Source organism: Cnephaeus nilssonii (assembly GCF_951640355.1).
Source record: "Cnephaeus nilssonii genome assembly, chromosome: 20".
Lineage (NCBI taxonomy): Eukaryota > Metazoa > Chordata > Mammalia > Chiroptera > Vespertilionidae > Cnephaeus > Cnephaeus nilssonii.
Genome location: NC_137091.1, coordinates 45546412 through 45559188, shown reverse-complemented (window position 1 = coordinate 45559188; position 12777 = coordinate 45546412). Strand labels below are relative to the sequence as shown.

The window sequence follows — 12777 nt, the reverse complement described above, 5'->3', positions numbered from 1 at the left end:
TCGGCCTGGTGACCAGCCCCTTGCTACTCGTGTGGCGGGGGGCCCCTCGGAGCCTCAGTCTCCCCTCCCACTTCCAAAGGCTCCCTGTTCCCACGGGGACCTGAGAGCACAGGGCGTGGCCACCGCTGCTAGTCCACAGCCCCTCCCCCCTCCCCCTGTTCTGTCTCCAAACAGCCCCCCCCTCTGCCTCACCAGCTGGGATTGGCCGGTAGCCACACGCCGCCTGTGGCAGCACAGTCTGCTTGGCGCCCGCGGAGGGGGGACTCGGTGTTTGTCAAACCCTCCCGTGCTTCTGTCTCTCCTGCTCCCTGACAGGGCCTCTGCCCCAGCCCCTGGCTCCCTCTCCCCCCTGCCCCGTGCATGGCCTGGGGGCAGCCTGGGGTCCCCAAACAAGCCCTGTCCCCTCTCGGAGGCTCCGTCCTCTCCCTGAAATGGGAATGGCATCAGCTGATTGAAGGGGATGAGAGACCCTATATATTAAGTGCTCATCCCTGGAAGGCAGCTGTAATAATAATAATTATTGTCATTATCATAACCATGATCAGTCAGGATCCAGTCAGGAGGTGGAAACCACACCATTCATTTGAGCAGGGGAAACGTCATACCAAGAATTAAAAAAGGAGAACGATTCCTCTTGGCAAGTCAGACGAGCCAGCCGCTTCCCCCTCCTCGGCCTTCTCCTGCCTCGTCTGTGAAATGGGTCAACCACGAAGGACCCAGGGGCTGAGTGTTTTGCTTGCTCTTGGCCAGGTGCTTAACGAACTGATGCTCCGCTCGCCTGAGGTCTTTTCCTACTTCCCTCCCCTTGGCTGCCCTGCAGACCTTCAGGTTCCAAGGCCCAGCGCTGGGCCTGGCATTCCTCACTCTCTGCTCCCCTGGCCTCCTGGCATGCCCGTCCAGCCCTGGGGGTGATGGTCAGGTCCACGTCGGGGCCGTGAGCTCAAGGTTCGGCTAAGTCTGACCCGTCCACTGCCCCAAAGCCCCAGCACATGATAGGCTAGAGCCGTGATCGGCAAACTGCGGCTCGAGAGCCTGGCCCCTTCGGTGTGGCTCATTCACAAAATACCACGGCCTGGGTGAGTCTATTTTGAAGAAGTGGCGTTAGAAGAAGTTTAAGTTTAAAACAATTTGGCTCTCAAAAGAAATTTCAATCCGTTGTCCTGTTGATATTTGGCTCTGTGGACTAATGAGTTTGCCGACCACTGGGCTGGAGGCATCTTTGTTGAGTGAGTGAATGAATGAATGATGGATCAGCCACCTTCCATTTCCCCCAAGCCTGCAGCACCCAGCCCAGGTGCTCGCTTCGAGATGGATTGAATGACTCAAGGAATGAATGAATGACTCAGCACCACACCCTCCATCCCCATCCTTTCTGTGCCTGTTTCTTATATATATGTGTGTATGTATATATATTTTATTATTGATTTCAGAGAGAAAGGGAGAGGGAGAGAGAGAGAGAGAGAGAGAGAGAAACATCAGTGATGAGAGAGAATCATGGATCGGCTGCCTCACACTGGGGATCGAGCCCACAACCTGGGCATGCACCCTTGACTAGAATCGAACCCGGGACCCTTCAATCCACAGGCAGACGCTCTATCCACTGAGCCAAACCGGCCAGGGCCATGCCTGTTTGTTGAGCATCGACGGTGCGCGGGATGGGAGATGAATCAGACTCAGCATGGCGCCTGCCCTGGGGAGGGGGAGAGGAGTCACAGTCTGGCAAAGAGGCAGACGTGTAAACAAATAATTGCAGAGCTGAGAGCTACGTGCCAGGACACCAGTCAACACGGGGTTCTCAGGGAGGAGACGGGAGAGCTGGTGGAGCCGGTGCTGACGCTCTGGCCGTGTGCTAGGCAGGCAAGGTGTCGGCTAGAGGCGCGCAGACACGCAAAATCACACCTGGCTGCGGCTGACACTCTGGCTGGGGGGACAGCGTGTGCACACACAGACACACACACTCACACACACACACACACCCCCCCCCCCGTTGCTGTCCAGTGACTGACCTGGGCCATCGGCGCTGTGAGCTAGAGAAGCACCAGGAGAAGAAGGGTTAGAAGGCCGGGTTGGAGTCCGGGCTGCGCCACTCACAGGCTGCGTGACTTTGGCCACGGATTTGCCGTCTCTGAACTTGTCCCGCAGGACGGGCTCCTACGCGCATCGTTGGCGGGTTTGTGGAGCGGAGAGGGTCAGACCGCGGAGGTTCTTGGTGAATGCCGGTTCAGTTAGTATCTGGGGAGCTAGAGAAGAGCTGAGCTGGGGTTCGGGGACAGGGTGGGTTTGTCCAGGCCCAGGCAAAGTCAGAGGACCGTCCCTCCTTCAGCACCTGTTTATCGGACAGCTCCCCGGGCCGGGCTCTATTCCAGGTGGTGAGTGCCACAGACGGAACCAAGCCCCTTGGAGACGGACAATGTAGTGGGGGGAGGGATGCTAAGGAGAAAAATAAAACGTAAATGTAACTTCAGGGAGACAGTGATAGGGAGAAGACGAGGTAAAACTGGCTTAGTAAAAGCACGCCTGGGACATAGCGGGTGTCGTCTAAACCAAAATAAAGCAGCGGCCCGGCCGGCGTGGCTCAGTGGTTGAGCGTCGACCTATGAACCAAGAGGTCAAGGTTCGATTCCCGGTCAGGGCACATGCCTCGGTTGCGGGCTCCACCCCCAGCGTGGGGCGTGCAGGAGGCAGCTGATCAATGATTCTCTCTCATCATTGATGTTTCTCTCCCCCCCCCCTTCCTCTCTGAATAAATAAAAATATGTTTTTTAAAAAAAGAAAATAAAGCAGGGAACAGGACAGAGTTGATTTTGACAGGGCGGTCAGTCATGCTTTCACTGAGTGACGGGGGAAATCTTTGAGCCATGCGAAGATGGCAGGGCAGAGAATTCCGAGCAGAGGAAGCAGCAGGTGCAAAGGCCCGGGGGCAGGCGTGTGCTGTGCCTGTGGGAGGAAGAAGGAGTCCACGGTGCCAGGGGCATGGGGAGTGAAGGGAGGTGGTAGAAGATGAACTTGGTGAGGCTGGGGGTGGTGGGGCAGCCAGACCAGAGGACACCTATTGGGCCAAGGGAAGGACCTTGGATTTGATCCAGAGTAAGAGGGACTGACGTGAGTGACACAGGCAAGGAATTGACCTGGGCGTGGACTGCATGGCGACCGCCCCACCCCCTTCCTTTTGGCTCTCGCAGAGTGTGTGATTCCGAGCAGGGGCTCTGGGGGCAGGCAGACCTGGGCTTGAACCCTGATGCACCAGCCCCGTGACCTTGACCTCCGTGTGAAGCCTTCGTTTCCTCGTCTGAAAAATGGGAACAATACTTTCTATCTCACGCAATTGTCGGGCGATTCCCTGAGCTTCCGCCTCTGAGGTGCTGGGCACCTGGCATGCTGCGTAGTAAGCCCTCTGTGAGGGTTAGGTGGGCGGCTTCTGCCCCCCCCCCCCACCCCCCAGGCGACATTTGTCACTGTCTGCTGACACTCTTGGTTATCAGGACTGGGAGGGGATGCTACTGCCATCTAGTGGTAGCGGCCAGGGATGCTGCTCCACCTTCTTGGATGCACAGGATGGTGGAGAAGCCCTAGTCTGTTTGTTTGTTTGTTTAGAGAGAAGCCCTGGTTTAGGTTAGCACCATCCAAGTCACAGGTGTAATTTTATTTTTAAAAAATATTTTGTTAAAAAAATATATTTTGTTGTCCCTAGCCGGTTTGGCTTAGTGGATAGAGCATCAGCCTGCGGACTGAAGGGTCCCAGGTTCAATTCCGGTCAAGGGCATGTACCTTGGTTGTGGGAACATCCCCAGTAGGGGGTGTCCAGGAGGCAGCTGATTGATGTTTCTCTTTCATTGATGTTTCTAACTCTCTATCCCTCTCCCTTCCTCTCTGTAAAAAATCAATAAAATGTATTTTAAAAATATTTTGTTGGTTTCAGAGAGGAGGGGAGAGGGAGAGAGAGAGAAACATCAACAATGTGAGAGAATCAGGGATCGGCTGCCTCCTGCCCGCCCCCCACTGGGGATCGAGCCCACAACCCAGGCATGTGCCCTTGACTGGAATCGAACCTGGGACCTTTCAGTCCACAGGCCGACCCTCTAGCCACTGAGCCAAACCGGCTAGGGCACAGGTGTAATTTTAAATGTCCCAGGAACCACATTAAAAAAAAAAAAAAGTGAGAAACAGGTGTCATGAATTTAGTTGCATTTTTTTAACCATTGTAGCCAAAACAGTATCGTTGTAGCATGTCATCAGTATAAACATTATTCTAGGTACTTACTTCATTTCTTTTTTTTAAAAATATTTTATTGATTTTTTACAGAGAGGAAGGGAGAGGGAGAGAGAGTTAGAAACATTGATGAGAGAGAAACATCAATCAGCTGCCTCCTGCACACCCCCTACTGGGGATGTGCCTGCAACTAATGTACATGCCCTTGACCGGAATCGAACCTGGGACCCTTGAGTCCGCAGGCCGACGCTCTATCCACTGAGCCAAACCGGTTAGGGCCTTACTTCATTTCTTTCATGCCGAGCCCTTGGAGTGATCCAGCCTGTGTTTTACACACGGCCCCTGTCAGCTCGGCTGCTGCCCTGGGCAGGGCAGGCTGACATCACATTGTTCCCAAAGTTCTCTTATTTGTTGACTAGTAGCCCTGCCCACGAATCCGTGTGCCAGTAGCTCGCTGCCGCCCTCCAGTAGCTTTCCACCCACTGCCCACCCTCCTGTAGCTCCCTCTGCCCCCCCGGCCCCCGCCCCCCATAGCTTGCTGCTCTGCCCCTCCTGTAGCTCTCCACCTCCAGCTTGTAGCTCGCTGTCCCACCCTCCTGCTGATCCGTGATCCGGTCGTTACGCAGTCAGTCTTTATGCTTCACGGCTTAACGACCATTTGCATATTACATCTTTATTATATAGGCTTGGTTTTTTATGTGTTGGTTTTGAGAGAGACACATCGATTTGTTGTTCCACTTATTGATGCCTTCATTGCTCGCTTCTTGTATGTGCCCGGACTGGGGATCGAACCCACAACCTTGGCTTATGGGATGATACTCTAACCACTGAGCTACCCGGCCAGGGTCTGAAGCTCTTAGGGCAGGGCTGTGCCCACTCGTGTGACCTGCATTGTCTTTTTTCCCCCCTTCACCCTGTGCCCCCGCCCCCCGCCCTCAGGAGTCCTGTGCTAGGATCCTCCTCTACAGAGGGGCCAGCAAGGACGTGAAGAATAACAACGGACAGACCGCCTTCCAGGTCCGGGGATGTGGGATGGGGGGGTGGGGAGGTGGGGAGGTGGGGGGTGGAGGTGTGGGGGGGTGAAGAACACAGAGGGGTCAGGAAGGTGGGGTCATTAGGCAGCTGGGAGAGAGGAGGGAGGGCAGTTTCTGGGCTGAAGGTCTGGGGGCGGGGGGGGGGGGTGACAGGCAGAGGGAGCAGCCAGCCGGGGACCTGACTGCTTCCTGCCCCCCCTCCCTGTGCCTGGGCCACCCCACCTCTCTGTGCCCCCCTCCAGGTGGCAGTGATCGCTGGGAATTTTGAACTGGGGGAGCTGATTCGAAACCATCGAGAGCAGGACGTGGGTGAGTGGGTGGGGCTGGGCCCAGGGGAGAGCCTGGGGCACTTGGGGGTGCGTGGTAGGGTCGGGGAGTCAGAGGACACGATGCGGGGGCCAGGAGGGGATTGAGGACCTCGAATGTCTAAATGGTGGTCGGGGGCGCGACGCCAGGCCCCCCACTCTCTCTCATCTCGCTCTTTCTCCCCTCGTGCCTCTCTCACCACCTCTCGCCTGCATGTCCCCCTTCCCCTCTGCCCCCCAACACTGTGCCCTCTCAGTGCCTTTCCAGGAGTCCCCCAAGTATGCGGCCCGGCGGCGGGGACCCCCGAGCGCGGGGCTGACGGTGCCGCCGGCGCTGCTGCGGGCCAACAGCGACACCAGCATGGCCCTGCCCGACTGGATGGTGTTCGCCGCCCCGGGCGCCTCCTCCGCGGCGGCCCCCGCCCCCACCTCGGCGCCCCAGGGCCAGTCGCAGCCCGCGGCCCCCGGCACCAAGCTCAGCACGGGGACCCTCCGAAGTGCCAGCAGCCCCCGGGGCGCCCGGGCTCGCTCCCCGTCCCGAGGGAGGCACCCCGAGGAGGCCAAGAGGCAGCCCCGTGGACGGCCCAGGTAGGGAGGGCTCAGCCCTGGTCCCAGGGACAGACCCCAAGCCGGGCAGACCCCCTCCTCAGAGCCACCGCGCCCCAGGCCAGCTCAGCTGTCTACCTACTGTGTCCCCGCCCCCCCCTCGTCAACCTCCTGGCCCCCCCAAACCTCCAGGCCTCGCTCGGACCCTTGAGGAAGGGAGGGTGTATGAGCCAGTCCCCAGTGCACCTGCTCCACACCAGGGGCCTGGGGGCACCCCAAAAGAAACGTTGCTTTAGCCCCTGAGGACAGATAGAAAGACAGGGTGAGGTGAGAGCAGGGTGGGGACAGGTGAGGTGTCTGAGCCTGGAGGCTAAACGGAGGAACAGCGGGGGAGGGGAGCAGAGAGACCACTGGGGGGGGATGGCTAGCGGAGGAGGGAGAGGGGTCCTGGTCTGCATGCCCCGATGCCCCAAGGGCTTGGGAGGGAGGAGACCATGGGACTAGGAATGCCAGGCAGGGGGCCTGGACCCCACCCCTGAGGAGGCCTCACTAGTGAGCAGCGATTGGAGGCGGGGGAGGGGGCGGGGGGATGTCGGGGCTCAGCTTCCGGAGGCTGGGTCAGGGGGGCCTACAGGACTGGGAGAGGGGGCAGCGCCCAGAGCCAGGAAGCAGGGAAGGGCCTGGGGGGCAGCGGCAGGGAGAGGGAGCCCCAGATGCCCCCTCCCAGGACCCCAGCGCTGGGACACCCACTCACACCCCCTCCCCCACCCGATGCTCCATCTCTTCCTGCCCCTCCAAGGCCCCCCCCACCCCACCCCGTCTCCCAGAGGCACCCTCCCTCCACCCCGCCCTGCCTCTCACGCCCTCTGTGTATGCAGCTCCAGCGGGACGCCCCGGGAACCGGCCGGGGGCACCGGGGGCTCAGGGGGGCCCGGGGGCTCCCTGGGCAGCCGCGGGCGACGCCGGAAGCTCTACTCCGCGGTGCCCGGACGCTCCTTCATGGCGGTGAAGTCCTACCAGGCCCAGGCCGAGGGGGAGATCTCCCTGAGCAAGGGCGAGAAGATCAAAGGTGAGCGGGCGGCGTGGGCCGGGGCGCGGGCAGGTGATCCGGCCACTCAGGGCGGGCAGGCAGGACCGGCAGCTCTAGAATGTTCCATGCACCCCGGAGGCCTCAGAGAACCCTGAGGCGCCCCTTGTGCCTGGAGGAGCGCAGCGTGTAACTGAGGCGATGCCATCAGGAGGCCAAGGGCCCTGGCACCCCGCCGGGCGCAGGAGCAGTTCCCGGCCTGGTCTCAGTCACTCAGGACCCTGCAGGAGGGTGGCAGGATGCGTCCCGCAGTTGGGGGACCAGAGCCTCAGGCAGGGGAGCCACTGGCCCGAGGCCCCCAGCTGCGCCCGCCCCGCAGTCTCTCAGCCGCCTGCCTCCCCTCCTGCCTCTGCCAGGTCTTCTCTCTGAGAAATGGGCGGTGCCTACTGGCGGGGGCTCTGATGAGATGGCGGGTGTGTGAAGCCTCGTCCGGGCCCAGGGCTCCCTGAACAGGGACTGTTTTGTTTTGTTTAGATTTCATTCATTTTTTTTTAAGGTAATTTTTAAAAATATATTTTATTGGCCCTGACTGGGCTCAGTGGCTAGAGCGTCGGCCTGTGGACTGAAGGGTCCCAGGTTCGATTCCGGTCAAGGGCATGTACCTCGGTTGCGGGCACATCCCCAGTAGGAGGTGTGCAGGAGGCAGCTGATCGATGTTTCTCTCTCATCGATGTTTCTGACTCTGTCCCTCTCTCTTCCTCTCTGTAAAAAAATCAATAAAATATATTTTAAAAAATCAATAAAATATATTTAAAACCAACAAAAATATATATATTTTATTGACTTTTTACAGAGAGGAAGGGAGAGGGAGAGTTAGAAACATCGATGAGAAAGAAACATCGACCAGCTGCCTCCTGCACACCCCCTACCGGGAATGTGCCCGCAACCAAGGTACATGCCCTTGACCGGAATCGAACCTGGGACCCTTCATCCGCAGGCCGACGCTCTATCCACTGAGCCAAACCGGTCAGGGCTAGATTTCATTCTTTTTATTGATTTTTTGTGTGAGAGAGAGAAGCATGGATCGGCTGCCTCCCACGTGCACCCTGGCTGGAGACCGAACTGGCCATCTAGGTATAGGAACAGGTTCAACAACTGAGCCACCCAGCCAGGGCGAGACAGGGACTGTGGACATAGGGGTTCACCCCTCCTCGTCTGGAAAAGGTTGCCAGTCGCCCCCACGGCCGACTGGACGGGCTGGTGACTGTTCTTGGGCAGCACGGGGCTTGGAGACGGGAAGCTGCAGGCGTGTCGTTCACATGGGGCTGGGGAGCGACTCTTTGCCCAGCTCCCGGCTGCCGAGGAGCTGAGGAGGATAGCGGTTGAGGGGTTCAAATCCTGGCCCCACCCCCTCCTAGCCGGGTGGCCTCAGGCACATGATTTCTCTGGACCTCGGTTTCCCCATCTGTAAAACGGGGCCCTTGGGAAGCCGAAAGGAATCGCCTCCCGTAAAGCACGTAGAACGACGCTTCCCACGTGCCGAGTACAGCCGTCGGCGTCACAGGGGGCCCCCCCCGTCCTGGCACTTAGAGGAGAGAGACCCCGGCCAGCTGGGGAAGCGGGGCGGGTCCTCCCACAGGTGAGAGTGTGCGTGGGCCAGGGGTCAGGGCCTCAGGCGGGGTGTGTGATGGCATCTGTTTTGTGGTCCGTCTGCCCACGGCCTGAGGTCACAGGGCATTGGTCTCCGGGTCGCAAGGGCCCAGCTTCATGACACGTGGAGCACATCAGAGGCCTCAATGCGCATCTGCTGAATGAATGAACGAATGAATGAATGCATGCAAGAGCTAATGGTGGGGGCCGGGCAGTGCCTCCAGAGGCAGCGTGCAGGGAGTGGGGAGGAGAGAGAGAGACAGGAAGTGTGTGTGTGTGCCGGGGGGCGGTTTGGACTGTGATTTGAGGTGAGAAAGAGGAAAGGGAAACTGGGGCAGGTGTGAGGGGGCTTGCAGGCAGGCAGAGGGCGCTGGGCGGTATCCTCCGTGTGTCTTTCTGAACCCCAAGCCCCATCCCACCGCGCAGGGAGAGCGCGCCAGGCCCTGCTGCTCATACCCTTCCCTTCCATTAAAAGGCACTTCGCTGCCCCGGAGCCTGCCCACAGCCCGAGGTCCCCGAGTCTCCCTCCTCCCGACGAGGTAGCGGGGCTCCCGCTGTGCTCAGCATCCTGAGCCCGGCCCACAAGGCCCGCCCTGCCCACCCACCCCTCATCTCACGCCACTGCTTCGCCCACAAGATCCCAGGGACCGCGTCCTTCTTGCCATTCCTCAAATGCCCTAAACCCGTGGTCGGCAAACTGCGGCTCGAGAGCCACATGCGGCTCTTTGGCCCCTTGAGTGTGGCTCTTCCACAAAATACCACGGCCTGGGCGAGTCTATTTTGAAGAAGTGGCGTTAGAAGAAGTTTAAGTTTAAAAAATTTGGCTCTCCAAAGAAATTTAAATCGTTGTTGTGGATATTTGGCTCTGGTGACGAATGAGTTTGCCGACCACTGCCCTAAACCCTTCTCCACACCAAGCCCTTTGCACATGCTGTTCCTTCTGCCTGGACAGCCTTTCCTCCCTCTCCCTGCCTCCGCCACTCCCAGGGTCCTTCAGGCCCACAGGTCCCGCCTTTGGGGCGCCTTCCTGGTCCCCTTGACCGTCCAATGCATATGCTCCCCTCTGTCTGTCTCCGGAGACCCTGTCTTCCCCCCGTCCCCCTCCCCCACCCCCCCCACCCCGTGCATGCCAACCTCAATTTCCGATGGCGAGGTCCCCAGTAGACTTCCGCCTCCAGCGGGCACCCGTGTGGAAGCTGCGTGAGGGCAAGAATCACATCCGTGTGTCCCACGGCCCCACCCAGCGCCTGCTCGGATGCCTGACTCACGACTGGCCCTAAATAAATCTTAGCTCAGGGAACCGACGACTGGTGCCAGGGCTGCCCACAGGCCTGGCAGAGCCAGCCAAGAGCCCAGACGCCTGTCACCCCATCGCCCGTGCTGCCGCGACCTTGAGCGGCTCTCGCTGTCATTTCCCAGATGCTCTCGGGGCAGGTGGCTTGTGCAGGGAAAACCATGGGGCGGCGGCCCGACTCAAATCCTAGCACGACGCGTGCCTTCTCTGGGCGAGGGGCTTCTCTGCTACAGCGTTAGCTTCTATATATATATATATATATATATATATATATATATATATTTATTGATTTCAGAGAGGAAGGGAGAGGGAGAGAGAGATAGAAATATCAATGATGAGAGAGAATCATCGATGGGCTGCCTCCTGCACACCCCCCACTGGGGATTGAGCCCGAAACCCAGGCATGTGCCCTTGATGGGAATCGAACCCGGGACCCTTGAGTCCACAGGTCGACGCTCTGTCCACTGAGCCAAACCAGCTGGGGCAGCGTTAGCTTCCTCGTCTATGAAACGCCTGTCAGGGTGGGCGTGCGGATTGAGGGAGGGAGGCGTGTGTGTTTGGGGGAGGGGGGGCTGCATGCGGGCAGAGCCAGGAAAAGGCTGATGGGGCGGAAGAGCGTGCTGAGCCAAGCGCTTGAACGGAGAGGTGGCCACCTCCCTGACGAAAAGCGTTCGCTCCGGGGATGGACAGAGCTGTCCGTTACAGGCCGTGTGACCTTGAGCAAGTGGCCTCGGCTCTCCAAGCCTCAGTGTTCCCATCAGTAAAACGGGGCTAACAAAAGGACCCCCCTCTAAGGGTTCTGGTTCAGAGCGAGAGCTGGATACACACACGCTGTCCCCGCCGTCCATCGCTGAACGCCAGCGCCCGCACAGCCGCCGGTGTGTCCCAGGCTGTTGCTAACCGTGTGCCGGGGGCTTAAGAGGGAGGGCGAGCAGGAAAGGCCCTCCAGGTCCGTGCGGTGGAGAGAAGAAAAGAGGGGACTCTCATCCCTGCTCCCTTCTAGAGAGGGGGGGAAGCAAAGAGAGGCAGAGGGGAGGGTCTGGGAGCAAATGACACAAGATTAAGTGGCAAGGAGACTGTGGGAGGGGCCGGGGGGGCAGGGATGGGGCTGCCTGGAGGGTTTAGGGAAATGACAGAACAGCTGAGCTGTGACCGGTTACCGGGGGAGATGAGGGCCACTTGTGGACGTGTCCCTACCTGGGAGGCGTGGCATGGGACACGCCCTCTTCCCCAGGGCCTCTGGGCGTCCCCATCGGGTCCAGAAAGCTAGGCATGCTGCCCTCACCCCTTCCTCGGACATTTATTTTATCTAAAATTTTTATTTATTGGTTTTGGAGAGAGGAAGGGAGAGAGAGAGGATTTGTTGTTCCACTTACTGATGCATCATTGGTTGATTATCCCATGTGCCCTGACCGGGGATCGAACCCACAACCTTGGTGAATCGGGACGCCGCCCGCTCTAACCAGCCAGGCTCCGGGCCAGGGCCTGGGGCGGCTCCCCGCGCCGGGGGCGGGAATCGTGGGAGGGTTGCGCATCGGTGTGCTGGGGCGGGGACTCCGCGGACACGGAGAAATGCTTCCATGTTCCTGCTCCCCACCCAGTGCTGAGCATCGGGGAAGGCGGCTTCTGGGAAGGCCAGGTCAAAGGTCGCGTCGGCTGGTTCCCCTCCGACTGCCTGGAAGAGGTGGCAAACCGCTCCCAGGAGGGAAAGCAAGGTACGGGGGCTCGGGCTGCTTCCGATTGACCCCAAGTGCTTGCCCAGTCCTTCCCTCCCCTCCCAACGGGGGAGGGTGCTAGAGGAGGGGGGGATGCTCGGGCCAGGAGCGCTGGGGGGCGGGGGGGTGCTTGTGGTTTCGAGAGTGAGGGCCAAGGTCATCCCTTGTCCCCCTGCAGAAAGCCGCAGTGACAAGGCGAAGAGACTGTTCCGGCATTACACGGTGGGCTCCTACGACAGCTTTGATGCCCCAAGGTAAATGTCCTTACACCCTCAGCGCCCCTGCCTCCCGTCACCCTCCGCCTTTAAAATACTTCCACGACCTCCAAGCCCCCTTTCTCGTCTGCTCCCTCTAAAGTTTCATCCAGGGGCGGGCAAGGCAGAGTTCGCTTCTGACCACACAGCCCAGTCCCCAGCCGGCCTTGCTCGGCAGCCACTGAGCCTGCTCAGCCCTGGGGTAGCCAATCACCAATGGGGTGGACACGGCGGGGTGGTAGCCAACCACCAATGGGGTGGACACGGCGTTGCCTGGGGGCCCCGGATCTCGTGTGTATGGCTGGCTGCAGGCCGCGGTCTCCTTCATGTGCCCCATCTCTGTGCAGTCATGTGCATCCCATGCCTCGCCCTGGGTGTGGGCGGAGCCGGGCCAGGTGGGCGGGGGCGGGGAGCGGGCCCACTGACACCTTTCCCCTCCCTGGCTGCTGGCTGACTTGCTTCTGAAGCTTGATGGATGGGATTGGCCCAGGGAGGTGAGAGGGGAGGGGAGGGGAGGGGAGAGGAGGGGAGGGACGGGGTCAGGCATGGGCAGGAAGGGGTGCCTGGGGGTGTATGGACGTGAGCGTGTGCACGACCAGAACCGGTTTCCGGGGCGCGGACGTCTTCCGCAGGCGAGCGCCCTGTACCGTCTCCCCGAGTGTGTTCTTGCCCATGTGTCTCTGTGGGTGTGCATGGCACGTGTCTGTACGCATGTGTGACTGGGGGGCCGTGGATGTATAGC

At 59.7% G+C, this 12777-nt stretch overlaps 1 protein-coding gene across 1 annotated transcript in view; it reads left to right on the top strand.

Moving 5' to 3' along the window:
- The window catches only part of SHANK1 (SH3 and multiple ankyrin repeat domains 1), a gene marked incomplete at its 3' end in the record, with an annotated part of 49527 nt that overhangs the window by 9832 nt on the left and 26918 nt on the right, over window positions 1-12777 (top strand). Inside the window, 7 exon segments of the mRNA XM_079800584.1 lie at window positions 5150-5227; window positions 5487-5553; window positions 5807-6137; window positions 6974-7164; window positions 11668-11781; window positions 11960-12035; window positions 12503-12529. Of these exon segments, the coding sequence (XP_079656710.1) occupies window positions 5150-5227; window positions 5487-5553; window positions 5807-6137; window positions 6974-7164; window positions 11668-11781; window positions 11960-12035; window positions 12503-12529 (884 nt within the window).